The 22,896-nt window shown below is 57.3% G+C and overlaps 1 protein-coding gene across 1 annotated transcript in view; it reads right to left on the reverse strand.

Moving 5' to 3' along the window:
* Nucleotides 1-22,896, reverse strand: part of AMPD1 (adenosine monophosphate deaminase 1) — a 398,148-nt gene that overhangs the window by 206,122 nt on the left and 169,130 nt on the right. Inside the window, exon 5 of the mRNA XM_063955432.1 lies at nt 2,777-2,996. Within this exon, the coding sequence (XP_063811502.1) occupies nt 2,777-2,996 (220 nt within the window). The remainder of the gene's footprint in view (nt 1-2,776; nt 2,997-22,896) is intronic.

Consider the following 22,896-nt stretch of genomic DNA (forward strand, 5'->3'; position numbering starts at 1 on the left):
CCTGAGTCAACTGAAAATCAGCCATTCAGAAAAAAACAAAAAAATGTGACCTTCCCAAAATGGCCGCTGCTCCTCCCCCTTCCACATCCATGAGGGTTAGACAAAATGGAGGGCAGACCATGCGGCTTCTATTGTCACAAAAAAAAAAATCACCATCCAAGCCCCTGAAGTTATTTTAGGCCTGGGTTAAAAATAAAACTATCAAGCTATGCAAAGCGATTAAAATACTTTCAAACCTACTTAACAGAAATTAAAAACCATTTAAAAAGACAATAGCGTAACGTTCTTACCTTCTGGAACCGGATTCCACCAGCATCCCTACAAACCAAGAGAATCAGACGCAGACGCTCATCCGATCAGCACTACAAGATACCACCTTTCCGCCCTTTGCTGATCGATAAAGTCTGCGCGTTTTCGCCTGACTGCGGATATGAGGTAGACCGGACTTGCCCTCAATTGATAAAGCTAATTATTTACCTTTTAACATAAGCTATTTACTAATACCGTGTAGCCGTAATGGCCGCTAAACCACGTGCACGTGCTACGCACTTCGTACGCTATTTGCGTACAAAGACCTCACACGTGGTACGCAATTTTACGTACACACGCTGCACTGGGTGTACGGAATACACACAGCGAGCGTACACACAGACAGTAACCTTTATAAACTTTAAACACAGAATATGCTTACACTGTAAACCTTAATACCGTGGTACTATAATGGTGTAACACTGAACCTTTGTGAGTATGCAAGCTGTTTGAGCAATTGAGATGCTCTGAAACCCTTAGCACTTATATGGTGAATCACACAAACACTTGTTAAGGTTACAACACCTTACCAGATGATTATTAGTAAGTAAAAGGGAAAAGTACAGTTAACAGCTTATACACTACAGTCCTAACATTAATAACTAAACACAATAACTAAGCAGAAACACAAACACTAGCAAACGATTGCAAATACAAATAAACAGAAAGAGGATAAATGGCAAACACTTATAGGTTAGCTACAAAAGAACAATTGCATACATACAGAGTAACGAAATGGCCACAGAGAAACTTACACACTTGGGAATGAATCGTATGCGCTATCTGGAAACCAGCTCTCAGTCATCACGGGGAAAACCTTGTGGAGAGAAGTGAGGCTGGTCTGGCTATGGGGGTCTTTATATACACAACATACTGTACAATACAAAGGGCCCTACAATCTCATTGTTTATTGGACACAGGAATTTGTATCTGCATTATAACAAAAGGTCATAGGTGGGTTCGTATGAGGGGATGTGTCTCTAGCCAACTGCTCAGGTGGGAGGCATCCTCAGGACTCCCATCTCATGTGTAATAAAACAGCAAATACATTTAAATGTCCATAAACTTCTTTTAAACATAACTATACGCAGGAGCGACTAATCTCTTCCTAACCAACACCGGATTGTTTCTAATAAAATACTCTTCAGTTAGGTACTAGACACCACTGTTCAACCTTTGTCAGACCCTTCGTATCATGCAAAGAGGAATCCCTATGTCCACGAACCATTTACACTAAACATACTTGCAGACATTATTAAGGGGATTAATATCTACAAAACACACTATAAAGGTTAACTATGCTATAAACGAGTCGCCCGCTACAAGCTCATAAACTCTACCGTAAATACGCATATACCGCACGTAATCGCCGGAGCGAGCGTACGCAATTTGCGGACATGTGCACGTACAGCAGACTAAATGCACGAGCAGCGGGCATGTGCATGGGGTTAGTATATGGCAACGTAAAGCACGATATTTTTCAACTTTGACAGGGGTGTACCTAAACCTGAGGCATGTCTCACTAGGAATTATTTTAGTCAACTATTAATACAGCTATTGTGGACTCTGTCATTGCTTTAACCCTATACTTAATAGGAGACATCTTTCACCTGTGCTTAGATTTTGAATGATAATTATTGTAGCAGTCCAGGTTTATTCTAAAGTCTTGTCAATCTACGGAACCCATTAGGCTGAAAGACACAGGTGGGATGTTGAGAGGCACAGACTGAAGGAGAGCAGGCTGAAAGACAGGTGGAATGCTGAGAGGCACAGAGTGAAGAGTGGGAGTCTTAGAGGCACAGAGTGGAGGGGGAGGTTGGCATATTTCAGTGTATTGCATGTGGATTTGGATTGTTTCAGTTTTTCTCGCCCACAGTCTGACCAAAAACCGGGGTGTGACACATGGTCATGCTCCTACAAACGTCATATCGAAGGAGTGTGCACAAAAATGGGGCGTGGTCTTGTGCCACACCCCAGTTTTTACACGTACGAATGATACAGACTCTTTGCCTCGACTACAGATATTTTTGGACTCTTTCCCTCTGACTGGCTGGCCACTCCTGATCTAGTAAATTCTATAAAATAATAGCAAGAAACATATTGGTTGTCAAAAGCAACTCTCTCCACCTATCCTCTTAAGAAGGTTTTATACATCTCTCCCTCTGTCTTTATTTAGGTTGAAGGTCATGGGCTGGCCTTGGCTAGAAAGGGGAAGGTAAGAACCATTAACACTTAGCATATGGCAAGTGAAGGCAAAATAAATCACATATATGCAAATAAATCAATTTAAAGGAGATTACTTAGGAATTTCTTACTGAAATTTCATACAGCAAAGGGCAGTAGCTCAATATGTTCCTGTTGGGTAAACAAGTAACAGTAGACAGAAAATGGTAGCATCAGACAGGCTCACAAACAGCAACATCAACTGTTAAACTAGAAATATAAGACAAGTATTGGTTTTACTTACACAGGTCCTTGAGCAATAAGTGTAAGTAAAAAATTCATGTCATCCACAAAGACATGAACATCTGGGTAGTTGAGATCTTTAGGCTTGTTGTTTGTCAGGGCATCCTTGTCTGGGTAGACATAAATCACACCATTTTTCATCTCTGTCTTGTATCCAACGTCAGCATGTAGGTTATCCGTTCTGAAAGGGTCTTCTCCCTTTTGTGGTGGTGAGGTGAAATCTGTAAAGTAGGAGGGAAACTAAAGTGTTGTACTGTATGTTTCTGTATTTATTTCTTCTTTGAAGTAACCAGTTTGGATTACAAGATTTGGGTGTAAATGACTAAATATCTTTATTTAAAGGTGCATACTGCCAGTCAACCAACAATAACTTTGGCTCATTGACAATACAGTGGATGTTGTCATATAGATATATGTGCAACGTCCAGGTGCTGTCCAATGTACAACACAGTAGTAGTTAAGCTCAAAATACAGTCCAAATAAATCTCCAGATGGAGTAGGTAAATGTTTAAGGCAGATTGCTTAGAAATTAAGCATACATCTTTCCGTGTGTAACCCCCCCCCCCCCCCCCCCCCCTCTTTACTCAACTTGCACATTCATCCCCATTTATGCTCAGTTATGATTCAGTAGAACTGGTAATTCTCAGCTGCTTTCTTTGGTGGGCCTTGGAGATTTGTTTATTCATCTACAGTATGTTATATAGATACGTGCTCATTTTTAAGTTTAGTGAGAATGTGTTTTGGAATAACGGACTATACAGAGTTCTGCATATGCAATTGGTCTGATTTCAGAGGGATCTATTGCACTAAGTATATGGCTGGTATAGGTATGCAGATATAGTAATATAGGTATGCAGGTATAGAACTGATATAGGTATGCAGGTATAGAACTGATATAGGTATGCACATTTAGAGCTGGTATAGGTATACAGGTATAAGGCTGTATAGGCATGCGGGTATAGGACTGGTATAGGTATACAGGTATTGAGTTGACATAGGTATGCAGGTATACAGTAGAGCTGATATAGGTATGCAGGTATAGAACTGGTCTAGATATGCAGATACAGGCAGGGCCGCCATCAGGGGGGGACTGCCGGGGCTCCAGTCCCTGGCCCAGAACGCGAGGGGGCTTACATGGCAATTAGAGCTCTCCAGACCAGCAGCCAATCAGGTCTGGCTGATTGGCTGGCTGCTGGATCCAAATCTGAAATACAGTGGCGCTTTCTCTCTATGGCTGCCTGCTTTGGACTCTTTCTCTGTGCTGTTGCTGTGATCCTGGGCTGCCACGGTCATGCCTAGGAGCCACCTGATGTCCTGCAGCCTGCTTCTGGGATTAGCAACCTGCGCTCAGAATGGTAAGCTGTGGGTCTGCAGGGGAAGCGGAAGGTGTGGGGTGGTGATAGTGGTGGGGACCCTGCCTATTCTGGCAGTGCCGGGCCCCTCAATTTCTAATGGCAGTCTTGGGTATAGGGCTGGAATCGGTATGCAGGTATAGGACTGATATAGGTATGCAGGTATAGGACTGATTTAGGTATGTAGGTATAGAGCTGATATAGGTATGCAGGTATAGAGCTGATATAGGTATGCACTATGCAGGTATAGGGTGCCTCCTTAAAAGAAGATAAGTTTTCTGTGAAGCATGCCAGTAGCCAATACCATACTTTAAGGCCTAAGATTAAAGATGTTTCAAGCAGACATTGGCCAAAAGGTGTGCCTTTAAGAGGTTTAAGCAAGAGAAAGTTCAGTTATAAATAAACTAAGGAAAAGCTGTTCTTTATGTGAACCAGAAGATTCTGAAGAAAAGAACTTGCTGGATTTGACAAGCATGAAAATTAAGTATGATACTGTGAGAAAAGGTACTGTACTTCAAATTCTTAAAGCCTGACATAGTTTCCAAGAATTAATCTTAAGTGCTTCATATAGACAGCAAGGTGTTCAAGTGGTACCAGAAAGTGAAGATAAAAGGCGAAAATGAAATTTGGGTGATGAGACCGCCAGATGACAGACAAATCTGTATGAGGATCTTCAATTCAGTGGATGTCCCTCATAAGAAAAGAGGGACTTCAGCATGGAATTGTCTCACCCTTGTCCCTCAACCCAGGGTTTTCGAGCTGGGGAGGGGGATGTATGGCAGAGTCACCAAAGATGGCACTGACGAGCAGCTGATGCATGGTTGAGCTGGAGGGTTCCACCAACAGAAGGAACAAAAAGGAGGTGTGACCACATCTAGAGGCTGCCATTTGCACAAAGACCAGGTGGAGCTGGAGCACACAGTCCAAGTGGAACTACAGGCAGCGTTCAGAGTGCTTGGAGGCACTGAGGGCAAAGAGGCCAGTCCAGACCTGGGAAGTTGTGGCAGCCAACCAAGCCAGGTAGCAGGCAAGATTGTGAGACTTTGACACTATAAGTGAGAGGGGCTTAATCTGCACACTAGCTGCCAAGCATAGTGAGGGGCGAAGCAGTGAGGTAGTGCCCTACAGGGGCTAGTCTGTCTGATTATGTTGAATGCTGACCGTAAAGAACCATTTCATTTATTCACCAGAAAAGCTGTGTTTGGAACCTGATTTAAGCACCTAGACACTGCACTGGCACCTAGACACCGCACAGCAGCTAAACACATAGACACCGCATCAATACACCCATCTACCACAATACTGGCGTATCTATAATGGGTGCACCCATTTTTTCAATACTTACCTACCGGGGTCCTGCGCCGGCAGCAGTAGTGCTGTAGAAACCACTGAAAATTGGTGCAGCGGCCATTTTTCCAGCATTTTGCGCATGCACTGTAGGAAAATAACAGAGAAAATGGACGCTGTGCTATTTTCCCAGAGACACATGCGCACTAGACTCTGGGACAGCGCTAGGCTCTACTAGTGACCCTAGTACCCAGAGTCTATTGCTCTGCCGGCTACAGAGGAGGGTCACTGTACGCAGGCATCAAATTCGCCAACGAATCAGCCTATAGATGGGAAGTAGACCGGTTGGCCCAGTGGTGCAGCCACAACGACCTTGAGCTCAACCCCCTCAAAACGGTCGAGATGATAGTGGACTTCAGGAAGAAGTCAGCTAGTGCACCTCCGCTAACGATTGCCGACAGTGTGGTATCGCTAGTGGACTCCTTCAAGTTTCTAGGGACCACAATCTCCCGGGACCTTAAATGGGGGTCCAAAGCCGATGCCACTGTCTGGAAAGCGCAGCAGAGATTGTTCTTCCTCAGGCAACTAAGGAAGTTCACCATCCCACAGAAGCTTCTGCTCCTCTTCTACTCCACGATTGTGGAGTCAGAACTGTGCTCCTCGATACTGGTATGGTACAGCTCCGCCAGCGTGAGGGACAGATGCAGGCTCCAAAAGGTGGTCAGAACCACAGAGATTATCGGAGCCGACCTTCCCTCAGTCTAGGACCTGTACCTGTCCAGAGCTAAAAAGCGGGCAATGAAGATAGTAAAAGACCAGCTACACCCTGGCCACAGCATGTTTAACTTGCTTCCTTCAGGCAGGCGTTACAGGGCCGTCCCCGCCAGGTCCACCAGAAGCGGTCCGAGCGCTTAACTCCTGAACATTGACTGACTAGACGTACATGTTACTCACTTGTGTCCCTACAGTATACCTATCTGTATGACTTTACTTGCTGGCCCCCACCTGCTTATCTGTTACCTACTTGGCTGTAAGACAAATTTCTAGTATACCTGGCCAATAAAGCTGATTCTGATTCTGATGCTGATTCCTCTCTTAATTGTGACCGATATATATGCAAAAAAAGTACATTTACAATGATTATATATAGATCATGCATTCCTAAAAGTGTAACCTAAATGCTGTGTGGTGGGAGACCTCATCTCACATGGTTGATGACGGCGGTGACAGAGGAGTTAACCCCCGTGCTGCTACACTATGTACAATAGGCGCTAGGTGCCCTGTGAGGGGGGAGCTACTGCATCCGGGAGACCAATCCCAGAGCTGCAGGGCTTTGTGAGCCAACCACCAATGCCTCACCACTCTAGGGTTTTGTGTGCCGCATGCTGTGGGACTGGGAAAGCCCACTCCCTGTACCCCCATACTGAGTGCGGCGCTGCAAGACTGTGGGTGCTGATCGCTAAGGTTCGAGAGCTTCGTTCCCAGCGCCTTAGCCCTGCAGGGAGTCAGAGAGCCACAGCAGCTGGCACAAGGGCTGTGAGTACCACACATGGGGGACCGGGACAGTCGGCACCCAGTGCGGCAGGGCATGGGTTAAGGTGCCGCTGCAGCTGGGAATTTAGTCCCAGACCACAGCGCTAGGCACGGCTGCCCATTGCACCTGTGGTGAGCTGAGCACCAGACAGAAAATATGTACACAAAATAATAACGTATAATGTAAAATAACGTGCTGCAGCCAGGCTGCAGTGCCTGGATATGTGGAGCCTGATGCAGGGCACCAAACACAAGTTATGCATTCAGGCCCGACGCTTACCGCTCAGCAAAGGGATGCAAAGCAGGTAGGCGCCAGGCAGGAGAGGCACTCTGCCTGCTCTGCATCCTGCTACTGAGTTTCCCTGCTGATGCCAGCTGCTGCGCCTGTCACACTCTATGACAGGCAGCGGCGTCGGCACCATGAAGCCTCCTCTCCCCCTCCCCTGTCACAGACTCACTTCACGGTGCAGTGTGCTGGGTGGATCTACACGGGGCCAGGCTGCTGCCTGCAACACAGAAGGACGAGTTACTAGATTTCTTTATGTAAGTGGCTGGAAGAGTGAGTGAAAGTGTGTGTGAGTGCATATGTATACAGTGTGTGTGTGTGTGTGTGTGTGTGTGTATACAGTATCTGTGTATATGTGTGTGTATGTGTGATTGTACTGTATGTGTGTAATGTATGTACAGTGTGTGTGTGTGTGTGTGTGTGTGTGTGTGTGTGTATGTGTGACTGTGCAGCATAATGTGTGTAAGTGTCACTGCTACAGTGGGTGTTGCGTCTTGTATAAGCGTCACTGCTACAGGGGGCATTACGTGTGCAAGCGTCACTGGTAGGGGGGCGCTACGTGTGCAAGCGTCACTGGTACAGGGGGCGTTGCGTGTGTAAGCGTCACTATTACAGGGTGCGTTGCGTGTGTAAGCGTCACTATTACAGGGGGCATTGCATGTGTAAGCGTCACTGTTGCAGGGGGCGTTACATGTGTAAGCGTCACTGCATCTTGTATAAGCGTCACTGGTACAGGGGGCGTTGCATGTGTAAGTGTCACTGCTAGAGGGTGCGTTACGTGTGTAAGTGCCACTGTTGCAGGGGGCGTTACATGTGTAAGTGTCACTGCGTATTGTATACGCGTCACTGGTACGGGGGCGTTATGTGTGTAAGCATCACTACTGCAGGGGGCGTTATGTGTGTAAGTGCCACTACTACAGGGGGCGTTGTGTATAAGCGACACTACCTCAGGAGGCGTTATGTGTGTAAGCTGCACCACTACAGGGAGCATTATGTGTAAAAGCATTATGTGCACTGTCCCTTTGTAAAGTATGGAAGGGCGCAAATGTATAGTTTGCAGGGGGGCGCCGAACACCTTAGCACCGGCCCTGTATGCATTTCTGATAAATGTATTTTAAACTGTAAATGCAGCACTGAGCTGGGTTAATTGGATCCCAACAAAATTAACGCGTGTGTGTGTGTGTGTGTGCGTGCGTGCGTGCGTGTGTGTGTGCACTCGTATTCCTATCCTTATGGGGACACAGACCGGACAGCACACCAACACTGGAGGGACTTTCAACATGGTGGGGACCTGAAATGAGGTCCCCACAAGTCAGACCACAGGAGGTGATAGTAAGGGCATGTCCCAACTACCCAGCATCAAAATCGGGCATGTCCTCGGGAATCACATTTGCCAGACCATGCTGTGTGTATGTGTGTGCAATGCAGATTGTATTAAAGCAACTGATTGGTTCTCTAAAAAATATAGATTTATATATTTTAGGGGCCCACTGCAGTTCCACCAGGCAGCCACCGGGGGTGCCACACATTCCCCCTTTCCCTTAAGGAGCAGCAGACAGGGTGCCTCCCTGTAATTTTGGGGACCCGGGAGGCCTTCTAATAATTTTGGGGCCTCGCTGCAGTTCCGCCCGGCGGCCACCGGGGGGCGCCGCATGTGCCCCCTCCCTCTGCCCCCTACAGGAGCAGTAGTTAGGGTGCCTTCCCATAATTTTTAGGGCCCCACTGCAGTGTCACCTGGTGGCCACCGGGGGGCGCCGCACGTGCCCCCTCCATCTGCCCCCTGCAGGAGCAGCAATCAGGGCGCCTCCCCATAATTTTGGGGACCCGGGGTGCCTCCCATAATTTTTAGGGCCCCGCTGCAGTACCACCCGGTGGCCACCGGGGGGCGCCGCACATGCCCCCTCCATCTGCCCCCTGCAGGAGCAGCAGACAGGGCGCCTCCCCATAATTTTGGGGACCCGATGCGCCTTCCAATAATTTTGGGGCCCCGCTGCAGTTCCGCCCGGCGGCCACCGGGGGGCGCCGCGCGTGCCCCCTCCCTCTGCCCCCTACAGGAGCTGTAGTCAGGGTGCCTTCCCATAATTTTTAGGGCCCCACTGCAGTTCCGCCTGGTGGCCACCGGGGGGCGCCGCACGTGCCCCCTCCATCTGCCCCCTGCAGGAGCAGCAATCAGGGCGCCTCCCCATAATTTTGGGGACCCGGGGTGCCTCCCATAATTTTTAGGGCCCCGCTGCAGTACCACCCGGTGGCCACCGGGGGGCGCCGCACATGCCCCCTCCATCTGCCCCCTGCAGGAGCAGAAGACAGGGCGCCTCCCCATAATTTTGGGGACCCGATGCGCCTTCCAATAATTTTGGGGCCCCGCTGCAGTTCCGCCCGGCGGCCACCGGGGGGCGCCGCGCGTGCCCCCTCCCTCTGCCCCCTACAGGAGAAGTAGTCAGGGTGCCTTCCCATAATTTTTAGTTCCCCACTGCAGTTCCGCCTGGTGGCCACCGGGGGGCGCCGCACGTGCCCCCTCCATCTGCCCCCTGCAGGAGCAGCAATCAGGGCGCCTCCCCATAATTTTGGGGACCCGGGGTGCCTCCCATCATTTTTAGGGCCCCGCTGCAGTACCACCCGGTGGCCACCGGGGGGCGCCGCATATGCCCCCTCCATCTGCCCCCTGCAGGAGCAGCAGACAGGGCGCCTCCCCATAATTTTGGGGACCCGATGCGCCTTCCAATAATTTTGGGGCCCCGCTGCAGTTCCGCCCGGCGGCCACCGGGGGGCGCCGCGCGTGCCCCCTCCCTCTGCCCCCTACAGGAGCTGTAGTCAGGGTGCCTTCCCATAATTTTTAGTTCCCCACTGCAGTTGCGCCTGGTGGCCACCGGGGGGCGCCGCACGTGCCCCCTCCATCTGCCCCCTGCAGGAGCAGCAGATAGGGCGCCTCCTCATAATTTTGGGGACCTGGGGTGCCTTCCCATAATTTTTTAGGGCCCCGCTGCAGTTCCACCCGGTGGCCACCGGGGGGCGCCGCACATGCCCCCTCCATCTGCCCCCTGCAGGAGCAGCAGACAGGGCGCCTGCCCATAATTTTGGGGACCTGGGGCGCCTTCCAATAATTTTGGGGCCCCGCTGCAGTTCCGCTCGTCGGCCACCGGGGGCGCCGCGCGTGCCCCCTCCCTCTGCCCCCCTACAGGAGCAGCAGTCAGGGCGCCTCCCCGTAATTTTGGGAACCCAGGGTGCCTTCCCATAATTTTTGGGGCCCACTGCAGTTCCACCCAGCGGCCAACAGGGGGCGCCGCACGTGCCCCCTCCCACTTTCCCCAGTACGGGCTCTAGCCGGGGCCCTTCTTATAGTTTTCACGGGCGCTGGAGAGGAGCTATTCGACTTATCTCGATAAAAAGTGTTGAATTTCCCATTCTGGAACTCCCCCAAATGAGTGTGGACGTGTATCCCTCGTGCCTGGACACGTTTCCAGGAGCTAGGGTAAAATCTGAGCATGGCTCACTAGAATGACGCGCGCTCCACCCGATCTGCTACCCTGAAAAGAACCCCTCGGGCATATTGATATGGCCAGATCTTCAGGGGATGGTGATGTGGATGAGAGGCTGGAACTGCAGTTAAGGATCTGTGCCAAAAATGCCTTGGAGCTCAGAGACTGGATACAGGCTGAACAATAGAGAGAGGTCTTCTTCCCTTTCAGAGGCAACCCAGCCAGAGCTCCGATGCTGAAATGGGGCTCCTCCGGGCATCGGTTGGAGCCCGCGGACCGGGCTTGGGCCGGCTCCCTCTCCCCTGGCGCAGCGCCCCCCTGTGGCAGATGGGGGAAGCGCAGTCTCACCGGGACTTCCAGTCTCCCGTTCCTCCGATCTCCCCTCCGTGGCTGAAATGGGGCTCCTCCGGGCATCGGTTGGAGCCCGCGGACTGGGCTTGGACCAGCTCCCTCTCCCCTGGTGCAGCGCCCCCCTGTGGCAGACGGGGGAAGCGCAGTCCCACCGGGACTTCCAGTCTCCCGTTCCTCCGATCTCCCCTCCGTGGCTGAAATGGGGCTCCTCCGGGCATCGGTTGGAGCCCGCGGACTGGGCTTGGACCAGCTCCCTCTCCCCTGGTGCAGCGCCCCCCTGTGGCAGACGGGGGAAGCGCAGTCCCACCGGGACTTCCAGTCTCCCGTTCCTCCGATCTCCCCTCCGTGGCTGAAATGGGGCTCCTCCGGGCATCGGTTGGAGCCTGGGGACCGGGCTTGGGCCGGCTCCCTCTCCCCTGGCGCAGCGCCCCCCTGTGGCAGATGGGGGAAGCGCAGTCTCACCGGGACTTCCAGTCTCCCGTTCCTCCGATCTTCCCTCCAAGGCTGAAATGGGGCTCCTCCGGGCATCGGTTGGAGCCCGCGGACTGGGCTTGGACCAGCTCCCTCTCCCCTGGTGCAGCGCCCCCCTGTGGCAGACGGGGGAAGCGCAGTCCCACCGGGACTTCCAGTCTCCCGTTCCTCCGATCTCCCCTCCGTGGCTGAAATGGGGCTCCTCCGGGCATCGGTTGGAGCCTGGGGACTGGGCTTGGCCCAGCTCCCTCTCCCCTGGCACAGCGCCCCCTGTGGCAGATGAGGGAAGCGCAGTCTCACCGGGACTTCCAGTCTCCCGTTCCTCCGATCTCCCCTCCGTGGCTGAAATGGGGCTCCTCCGGGCATCGGTTGGAGACTGCGGACTGGGCTTGGCCCAGCTCCTTCTTCCCTGGCGCAGCGCCCCCTGTGGAAGATGGGGGAAGCGCAGTCTCACCGGGACTTCCAGACTCCCATTCCTCCGATCTTCCCTCCGAGGCTGAAATGGGGCTCCTCCGGGCATCGGTTGGAGCCTGCGGACCGGGCTTGGCCCAGCTCCTTCTCGCCTGGTGCAGCGCCCCCTGTGGAAGATGGGGGAAGTGCAGTCTCACCGGGACTTCCAGTCTCTCGTTCCTCCGATCTTCCCTCCGAGGCTGAAATGGGGCTACTCCGGGCATCGGTTGGAGCCTGCGGACTGGGCTTGGCCTAGCTCCTTCTTCCCTGGCGCAGCGCCCCCTGTGGAAGATGGGGGAAGCGCAGTCTCACCGGGACTTCCAGACTCCCGTTCCTCCGATCTTCCATCCGAGGCTGAAATGGGGCTCCTCCGGGCATCGGTTGGAGCCTGCGGACCGGGCTTGGCCCAGCTCCTTCTCGCCTGGTGCAGCGCCCCCTGTGGCAGACAGGGGAAGCGCAGTCCCACCGGGACTTCCAGTCTTTCGTTCCTCCGATCTCCCCTCCGAGGCCGAAATGGGGCTCTTCCAGGCATCGGTTGGAGCCTGCAGACCGGGCTTGGCCTGGCTCCCTATTCCTGGGAGCAGCGCCCCCCAGTGTGCTGAACTGGTTACTGCATTTTGTGGAAGTCATGCTGATGAGTGTGTACGGCTGAACCCTCAGGCTGGGAGTGGTTCCAAGAGCCTGGGTAAAATAGGAGAGTGTACTGCAAAAGTGTCGCGCGCATCACCTGTCCTGCTACGTCCAAGAGAACCAAGCTGAGAGATTCACAGGATGAGAACAGTCCAGCCAGGAAAAAGATGGGTTCTCGATAGAAAGTCCTCTTTTATTTGTCCTGCAAACCCGATCGATGTGGCTCCCTGCGCCCCTGTGGAAGATGGGGGAAGTGCAGTCTCACCCGGACTTCCAGTCTCCCGTTCCTCCGATCTTCCCTCCAAGGCTGAAATGGGGCTCCTCCGGGCATCGGTTGGAGCCCGCGGACTGGGCTTGGACCAGCTCCCTCTCCCCTGGTGCAGCGCCCCCCTGTGGCAGACGGGGGAAGCGCAGTCCCACCGGGACTTCCAGTCTCCCGTTCCTCCAAACTCCCCTCCGTGGCTGAAATGGGGCTCCTCCGGGCATCGGTTGGAGCCCGCGGACTGGGCTTGGACCAGCTCCCTCTCCCCTGGTGCAGCGCCCCCCTGTGGCAGACGGGGGAAGCGCAGTCCCACCGGGACTTCCAGTCTCCCGTTCCTCCGATCTCCCCTCCGTGGCTGAAATGGGGCTCCTCCGGGCATCGGTTGGAGACTGCGGACTGGGCTTGGCCCAGCTCCTTCTTCCCTGGCGCAGCGCCCCCTGTGGAAGATGGGGGAAGCGCAGTCTCACCGGGACTTCCAGACTCCCGTTCCTCCGATCTTCCCTCCGAGGCTGAAATGGGGCTCCTCCGGGCATCGGTTGGAGCCTGCGGACCGGGCTTGGCCCAGCTCCTTCTCGCCTGGTGCAGCGCCCCCTGTGGAAGATGGGGGAAGTGCAGTCTCACCGGGACTTCCAGTCTCTCGTTCCTCCGATCTTCCCTCCGAGGCTGAAATGGGGCTCCTCCGGGCATCGGTTGGAGCCTGAGGACTGGGCTTGGTCTAGCTCCTTCTTCCCTGGCGCAGCGCCCCCTGTGGAAGATGGGGGAAGCGCAGTCTCACCGGGACTTCCAGACTCCCGTTCCTCCGATCTTCCCTCCGAGGCTGAAATGGGGCTCCTCCGGGCATCGGTTGGAGCCTGCGGACCGGGCTTGGCCCAGCTCCTTCTCGCCTGGTGCAGCGCCCCCTGTGGCAGACAGGGGAAGCGCAGTCCCACCGGGACTTCCAGTCTTTCGTTCCTCCGATCTCCCCTCCGAGGCCGAAATGGGGCTCTTCCAGGCATCGGTTGGAGCCTGCGGACCGGGCTTGGCCTGGCTCCCTATTCCTGGGAGCAGCGCCCCCCAGTGTGCTGAACTGGTTACTGCATTTTGTGGAAGTCATGCTGATGAGTGTGTACGGCTGAACCCTCAGGCTGGGAGTGGCTCCAAGAGCCTGGGTAAAATAGGAGAGTGTACTGCAAAAGTGTCGCGCGCATCACCTGTCCTGCTACGTCCAAGAGAACCAAGCTGAGAGATTCACAGGATGAGAACAGTCCAGCCAGGAAAAAGATGGGTACTCGATAGAAAGTCCTCTTTTCTTTGTCCTGCAAACCCGATCGATGTGGCTCCCTGCGCCCCGGCGGGGAGGGCCATTCGCTTGGCCGGAACCCAGGGGTCCCGGCCAGCTCCAGGCGAACAAGGCCCTCCTTCTGCCCACGGCGTGCCTGGAAACCCTCCACTGTAAGGGTTTACTAGTCCCCAAATGTCCGCCCAGTGCTCTTGGCCAGAGCTGGGTGGGCCTTGTTTCTGACTCCAGTCAGTATGGTCTGCTCTGTCTATCAGCCCAGCAGGTGCCTGACAACACCAGGGGTGCTGGGGAAGTGTCCCCATCACCTAGCAAAGCTCACCATTGGACCCTGGTGGAGCACATGATTTCCCGGGAACTGCACAAGTGCCACCATGAACCAATGATGCGGTCTGTCAATGGCCGCAGGTGGCTGCACGGAAGGGTTCAGCTGTGGGGTCCTGCGGAGAGAAGAGCCAGACAGGATGGAGGTAGAGTGAGAATGAAAGTGTGCGAGAAAGGGGAGTCTCGTATGGCGTGAGAGAGAAGCACAGGCTCTGAGCAAAGCTGACTGGATTACGTCAGTAGAAAAAGGGAGAGTGGGAGGCCCCTTTGGAGGGATCCAGTGGAAGCTGCGCACAGAGTGGGCCTGGGACTACCCATGTATCATTGACGGTATCCTGGAGAGTGGAACAGCCCTTTACAATATGAACCTTTCACCCCCCATGACAAGATGAAACCAGTCAGGTGTAGATTGGGATGTGATGGGTTGGGGGCAGCGGGGTTCCCTGGGGGCCGACGGCTTACCCTCGCCTCGACCGGCGGGGACCTGGGTTGGGAGGCCTGAGGCGACCTTTTTAAATCGCTGCTTACCCAAACTGTCCCCCAGGGTGGCTTGCACTGGTTGCCTAGTGAACAGGTTGTCGGGTGAGGAGAAAAATGTGAGATGGAGTGGGTGCTGTTCCCCTTTATCTGGGGGCTGATCAATGTGCCTGGTGCCTGGGTACCACGGAGAGCGGGCCCCACTGTCCATCTGACTCTGAACTTCTCACTTGGCCCGCACTGATGGCCATCCACTGGGCCTACTCCTCTTGTTGGTTGCCTGCTTGGTGTGTGGCTCCTTCTTCTCTGTGGGGTTTCCTGCTGCTTTCGAGATGGCGGCTGGCTCACCCCCTGTCACCGCTGGCTACTGAGAGCTACCTTGTTGATCCTGCCAGTAGCCTTCCGCATCAATGCAGAAACTGGAGGGCTGCTGTAACCCAAAATGCTTGCCCTCAGCTGAGTGGCACAGCTGGGGGCTGTCGCGGGAGGTTTTCAGGTCCCCCTCCATTATGGAGGGGGGGGGGTGATAACCACTCTCGTCCCCCCTTAGGCGGCGGGGTGCGGGACAGGCTCCGCAGGGCGGTGATGTCGGCCGGAGGGGTCACCTCCACCGGTCGCTGCTCCGCCCTGTCTGCAGCCTCCCCCTGCATCACCGCAGGATCCGGAGGGCTGCCGGATTCCCCAATGCTTGCTGGCGGCTGAGCGGCACGGGTCGGGGATGGATTGAGGATGTCTGCCCCCCCTCCATCCAGGAGGGGGGGAGGTGACAGCCACCCTCGTCCACCTTAGGCGGCGGGGTGCGGGACAGGCTCCGCAAGGCGGTGATGTCGGCCAGAGGGGTCACCTCCACCGGTCGCTGCTCCGTCCTGTCTGCAGCCTCCCCCCGCATCACCGCAGGATCCGGAGGGCTGCCGGATTCCCCAATGCTTGCTGGCGGCTGAGCGGCACGGGTCGGGGATGGATTGAGGATGTCTGCCCCCCCTCCATCCAGGAGGGGGGGAGGTGACAGCCACCCTCGTCCACCTTAGGCGGCGGCGTGCGGGACAGGCTCCGCAGGGCGGTGATGTCGGCCGGAGGGGTCACCTCCACCGGTCGCTGCTCCGCCCTGTCTGCAGCCTCCCCCCGCATCACCGCAGGATCCGGAGGGCTGCCGGATTCCCCAATGCTTGCTGGCGGCTGAGCGGCACGGGTCGGGGATGGATTGAGGATGTCTGCCCCCCCTCCATCCAGGAGGGGGGGAGGGGACAGCCAGCCTCGTCCACCTTAGGCGGCGGGGTGCGGGACAGGCTCCGCAGGGCGGTGATGTCGGCCGGAGGGGTCACCTCCACCGGTCGCTGCTCCGCCCTGTCTGCAGCCTCCTCCCGCATCACCGCAGGATCCGGAGGGCTGCCGGATTCCCCAATGCTTTCTGGCGACTGAGCGGCACGGCACGGGTCGAGGATGGATTGAGGATGTCTGACCCCCCTCCATCCAGGAGGGGGGGAGGTGAAAGCCACCCTCGTCCACCTTAGGCGGTGGGGTGCGGGACAGGCTCCGCAGGGCGGTGATGTCGGCCGGAGGGGTCACCTCCACCGGTCGCTGCTCCGCCCTGTCTGCAGCCTCCTCCCGCATCACCGCAGGATCCGGAGGGCTGCCGGATTCCCCAATGCTTTCTGGCGACTGAGCGGCACGGGTCGGGTTATGGATTGAGGATGTCTGCCCCCCCTCCATCCAGGAGGGGGGGAGGTAACAGCCACCCTTGTCCACCTTAGGCGGCGGGGTGCGGGATAGGCTCCGCAGGGCGGCGATGTCGGCCGGAGGGTTCACCTCCACCGGTCGCTGCTCCGCCCTGTCTGCAGCCTCCTCCCGCATCACCGCAGGATCCGGAGGGCTGCCGGATTCCCCAATGCTTGCTGACGGATGAGTGGCACGGGTCGGGATGGATTGAGGATGTCTGCCCCCCTCCATCCAGGAGGGGGGGAGGTGAAAGCCACCCTCGTCCACCTTAGGCGGTGGGGTGCGGGACAGGCTCCGCAGGGCGGTGATGTCGGCCGGAGGGGTCACCTCCACCGGTCGCTGCTCCGCCCTGTCTGCAGCCTCCTCCCGCATCACCGCAGGATCCGGAGGGCTGCCGGATTCCCCAATGCTTTCTGGCGACTGAGCGGCACGGGTCGGGTTATGGATTGAGGATGTCTGCCCCCCCTCCATCCAGGAGGGGGGGAGGTGACAGCCACCCTTGTCCACCTTAGGCGGCGGGGTGCAGGATAGGCTCCGCAGGGCGGCGATGTCGGCCGGAGGGTTCACCTCCACCGGTCGCTGCTCCGCCCTGTCTGCAGCCTCCTCCCGCATCACCGCAGGATCCGGAGGGCTGCCGGATTCCCCAATGCTTGCTGACGGATGAGCGGCACGGGTCGGGATGGATTGAGGATGTCTGCCCCCCTCCATCCAGGAGGGGGGGAGGTGACAGCCACCCTTGTCCACCTTAGGCAGCGGGGTGCGGGACAGGCTCCGCAGGGCGGTGATGTCGGCCGGAGGCATCACCTCCACCGGCTGCTCCTCTGCCCTGTCTGCAGCTTTCCCCCGCATCACTGCAGGATGCGGAGGGCTGCTGGATTCCCCAATGCTTGCTCGAGTCTGAGTGAGAGGTATGGCTGGGGGCTGTCGCGGGAGGTTGTCAGTTCCTAATCCATCTTGGAGGTGGGGTGATATTCACCCTCGTCCCCCCTTAGGCGGTGGGAGTGTGGGACAGGCTCTGCAGGGCGGTGATGGTGACTGCAGGGTTCTAAGGTTTGCTGGTTCCTTTACTTATTGGCCATGGTTGAACGTCATTGCTGTGCAAGGTTTTCGTAACCCCCTTCACCTTGGAGGTGGGGGGGGGGATCCGCTGTCATCATTTCTCACTTTGGTGTCAGGTTGAGATATTGGGCGCTGGTGGTTAGGTTTGTGTCGGCCTACTGATGATGTGTTGTCACTATTGAAATTCTCTATAAGAGAGTAACTATAAGATCAGACATTTGCTGCACATGTAAAGCTGAGAAACTAGAGGAGCCTGAGCTACTATCTCTGATATTATGACCGAGTGCCACGAAATCAGTCAATATTTGGCTGACAGCGGGGGTGGGCATATGGGGCGTCCTGTGCCCACGCACCCGAAGCTTCTTGCTCGCCTGGGCCGCGAGCAGTGTCCCGTCCCGGGGACTTGGCCGGGGACAATCGGTTCGGCACGAGGGCCAGCGCCTCCGCCGGCCGGGTGGGTCGGCGGAGGCGCCTCTCCCCTGGTCCTCCCGGCCCCCGGTGGCTGGTCCCTCCCTGGGCTTAATACCCGGCCGGAGCCCCCGCTCCCCGGGCTCAATAGTCGGGGGCCGGCGGCGCGAGCAGTGTCCCGTCCCGGGGACTTGGCCGGGGACAATCGGTTCGGCACGAGGGCCAGCGCCTCCGCCGGCCGGGTGGGTCGGCGGAGGTGCCTCTCCCCTGGTCCTCCCGGCCCCCGGTGGCTGGTCCCTCCCTGGGCTTAATACCCGGCCGGAGCCCCCGCTCCCCGGGCTTAATAGTCGGGGGCCGGCGGCGCGAGCAGTGTCCCGTCCCGGGGACTTGGCCGGGGACAATCGGTTCGGCACGAGGGCCAGCGCCTCCGCCGGCCGGGTGGGTCGGCGGAGGCGCCTCTCCCCTGGTCCTCCCGGCCCCCGGTGGCTGGTCCCTCCCTGGGCTTAATACCCGGCCGGAGCCCCCGCTCCCCGGGCTCAATAGTTGGGGGCCGGCGGCGCGAGCAGTGTCCCGTCCCGGGGACTTGGCCGGGGACAATCGGTTCGGCACGAGGGCCAGCGCCTCCGCCGGCCGGGTGGGTCGGCGGAGGCGCCTCTCCCCTGGTCCTCCCGGCCCAGGTGGCTGGTCCCTCCCTGGGCTTAATACCCGGCCGGAGCCCCCGCTCCCCGGGCTTAATAGTCGGGGGCCGGCGGCGCGAGCAGTGTCCCGTCCCGGGGACTTGGCCGGGGACAATCGGTTCGGCACGAGGGCCAGCGCCTCCGCCGGCCGGGTGGGTCGGCGGAGGCGCCTCTCCCCTGGTCCTCCCGGCCCCGGTGGCTGGTCCCTCCCTGGGCTTAATACCCGGCCGGAGCCCCCGCTCCCCGGGCTTAATAGTCGGGGGCCGGCGGCGCGAGCAGTGTCCCGTCCCGGGGACTTGGCCGGGGACAATCGGTTCGGCACGAGGGCCAGCGCCTCCGCCGGCCGGGTGGGTCGGCGGAGGCGCCTCTCCCCTGGTCCTCTCGGCCCCGGTGGCTGGTCCCTCCCTGGGCTTAATACCCGGCCGGAGCCCCCGCTCCCCGGGCTTAATAGTCGGGGGCCGGCGGCGCGAGCAGTGTCCCGTCCCGGGGACTTGGCCGGGGACAATCGGTTCGGCACGAGGGCCAGCGCCTCCGCCGGCCGGGTGGGTCGGCGGAGGCGCCTCTCCCCTGGTCCTCCCGGCCCCCGGTGGCTGGTCCCTCCCTGGGCTTAATACCCGGCCGGAGCCCCCGCTCCCCGGGCTCAATAGTCGGGGGCCGGTGGCGCGAGCAGTGTCCCGTCCCGGGGACTTGGCCGGGGACAATCGGTTCGGCACGAGGGCCAGCGCCTCCGCCGGCCGGGTGGGTCGGCGGAGGCGCCTCTCCCCTGGTCCTCCCGGCCCCCGGTGGCTGGTCCCTCCCTGGACTTAATACCCGGCCGGAGCCCCCGCTCCCCGGGCTCAATAGTCGGGGGCCGGCGGCGCGAGCAGTGTCCCGTCCCGGGGACTTGGCCGGGGACAATCGGTTCGGCACGAGGGCCAGCGCCTCCGCCGGCCGGGTGGGTCGGCGGAGGCGCCTCTCCCCTGGTCCTCCCGGCCCCGGTGGCTGGTCCCTCCCTGGGCTTAATACCCGGCCGGAGCCCCCGCTCCCCGGGCTTAATAGTCGGGGCCGGCGGCGCGAGCAGTGTCCCGTCCCGGGGACTTGGCCGGGGACAATCGGTTCGGCACGAGGGCCAGCGCCTCCGCCGGCCGGGTGGGTCGGAGGAGGCGCCTCTCCCCTGGTCCTCCCGGCCCCAGGTGGCTGGTTCCTCCCTGGGCTTAATACCCGGCCGGAGCCCCCGCTCCCCGGGCTTAATAGTCGGGGGCCGGCGGCGCGAGCAGTGTCCCGTCCCGGGGACTTGGCCGGGGACAATCGGTTCGGCACGAGGGCCAGCGCCTCCGCCGGCCGGGTGGGTCGGCGGAGGCGCCTCTCCCCTGGTCCTCCCGGCCCCGGTGGCTGGTCCCTCCCTGGGCTTAATACCCGGCCGGAGCCCCCGCTCCCCGGGCTCAATAGTCGGGGGCCGGCGGCGCGAGCAGTGTCCCGTCCCGGGGACTTGGCCGGGGACAATCGGTTCGGCACGAGGGCCAGCGCCTCCGCCGGCCGGGTGGGTCGGCGGAGGCGCCTCTCCCCTGGTCCTCCCGGCCCCGGTGGCTGGTCCCTACCTGGGCTTAATACCCGGCCGGAGCCCCCGCTCCCCGGGCTTAATAGTCGGGGGCCGGCGGCGCGAGCAGTGTCCCGTCCCGGGGACTTGGCCGGGGACAATCGGTTCGGCACGAGGGCCAGCGCCTCCGCCGGCCGGGTGGGTCGGCGGAGGCGCCTCTCCCCTGGTCCTCCCGGCCCCCGGTGGCTGGTCCCTCCCTGGGCTTAATACCCGGCCGGAGCCCCCGCTCCCCGGGCTCAATAGTCGGGGGCCGGCGGCGCGAGCAGTGTCCCGTCTCGGGGACTTGGCCGGGGACAATCGGTTCGGCACGAGGGCCAGCGCCTCCGCCGGCCGGGTGGGTCGGCGGAGTCGCCTCTCCCCTGGTCCTCCCGGCCCCCGGTGGCTGGTCCCTCCCTGGGCTTAATACCCGGCCGGAGCCCCCGCTCCCCGGGCTCAATAGTCGGGGGCCGGCTGCCCCTTCCCCAGGGCTGAACAGCCGGGGAACACCCGCCGGCCGGCGGGTCAATGGCGGAATGCAGATACTGGACAGCCCCAGCTTGTGGATTTTTTCCCCATTTTTTGGGGGGGAGGGGGATTATTGGGGGAAGGTTTTTATTTCTCCCCCCCCCTCCCATGGGCTGGACACACCTGCTGCCAGCCCATGGTTTTGTTTTTTTTTTTTTTTTTTTTTTATCTACGCAGGCGCTGCAGCGTCAGCGGATGGGGATTCTTGGCATTTACCGACGCCGCCACAATTATTTTTCCCGTGCTGGTTTTTTTTCTGGAGGGGGGGGTTTGTTTGTTTGTGGTTTTTCTTTTGTTTTGGAATTTGTTTTGGAGGGGGATAAGGGGGGGTGCTTTGTACTTGTTTATTTTTGGGGGGGGGTCTGTTTGTTTTTGGGTGTGTTTTTTTTTTTTTTTTTGGGGGGGGGGGGTCTTGTTCTTGCCCCAGGCACTGCAGTGGCAGATGGGGATAATGGACAAACCCCACTGCCGGACAAGTTATTTTTCCAGTACTTTTTATTTTGGGGGGTCTTTTTTTGGGTGGGGTGCTTTTTTTGTGGGGTGGTCTTGTTCTTGCCCCAAGCACTGCAGTAGCGGATGGGGATATTGGACAAACCCCGCTGCCGGCCAATGTATTTTTCCCGTACTGTTTATTTTGGGGGGGGGGGGGGTCTGTTTGTTTTTTGGGTGTTTTTGTGTGTGTGGTTTTTTTTTTTTTTTTTTGGGGGGGGGGGGCTTTGGTATTCTTTTTCTTTTTTTTTGGGGGGGGGGTCTGTTTGTTTTGGGTGTTTTGGGGTGTGTTGTTTTTCTTTTATTTCAGGGTGATTTTTTTTTTTTTTTTTTTTTTTGGGGGGGGGGGTTCTTGTTCTTGCCCCAGGCACTGCAGTGGCAGATGGGGATACTGGACAAACCCCACTGCCGGACAAGGTATTTTTCCAGTACTGTTTATTTGGGGGTCTTTTTTTTGGGGGGGGGGTTGTTTTTCTTTTGTTTTGTTTTGTTTTTTTGTATTTTTTGTGGGGGTGGGGGGTCTTGTTCTTGCCCCATGCACTGCAGTGGCGGATGGGGATACTGGACAAACCCCGCTGCCGGCCAAGGTATTTTTCCCGTACTGTTTATTTTGGGGAGTCCTTTTTTGTGGTTTGAAAAAAAAAATATTTTTGTGTGTGGTTTTTATTAGGGGGGGGGGGGGGGTTCGTTTTGGTTTTGCGTGTTTTTTTTTTTTTTTACCCCTTGTGCTGCAGCAGTGGATGGGGATATTGGACAACCCAGCTGCACTTTATTTTATTTTTTTTAAACTGGGCAGGGTCAAAGCACACAGCATCACATACTCCCAGAAGTCCTTGGTTTGTCTCCCACCCCCAGAAGTTCACCATTATATATCTCTCACTCCCAGAAGTCCTCGGTCTGTTTTCCACTCCCGGAAGTCCCTGGCTTGTTTCCTTAAGACAATGAACGCGGATGGGGCAGACAGTAAAACGGATGGCAGTGATGAAGACTATCTCCCCGACTCATCTGAGTTGAGCAGTTCAAATGACAGCAGCGCGGAAGAGACATCTTTTCACAGGAGACAGGCGCTGGAAGAAGCCGAGGCTTCCTCCACAGACGGCGGCCTGAACCGACGGACACATCACGGCGTGTCAGTCCAGGTTCTTACCCAAAAAGGGGATGGTTCCAGAACATATAACAAGAAGAAAAACTTCTGCCTATGGTGTGAGAGGCCATATTCCAAAATTGCGAGGCACGTGGAAGCCGTCCACCGCAGTGAGCCAGAGGTAGCAAGGGCACTGAGCTTTGACAAGAACTCCAGGGAAAGGTCAGTGCAGCTGGACCTAATTCGCCACCGGGGGAACTTTGCACATAATATCGGTGTTCTCCGCGAGGGCAGCGGTGTCCTACTACCTTGCAAGCAGCCGGCCAAAGCAGCAGCTCCCCAAGATTTCATGCACTGCGCACACTGCCAAGGTCTGTTCTCCAGGCGACACCTGTGGCGACATGTGAAGAGGTGCCCTCTTCGTAAAAGGGGT

The sequence above is a fragment of the Pseudophryne corroboree genome, chromosome 2, assembly GCF_028390025.1.
Source record: "Pseudophryne corroboree isolate aPseCor3 chromosome 2, aPseCor3.hap2, whole genome shotgun sequence".
NCBI classification, from domain to species: Eukaryota; Metazoa; Chordata; class Amphibia; order Anura; family Myobatrachidae; genus Pseudophryne; species Pseudophryne corroboree.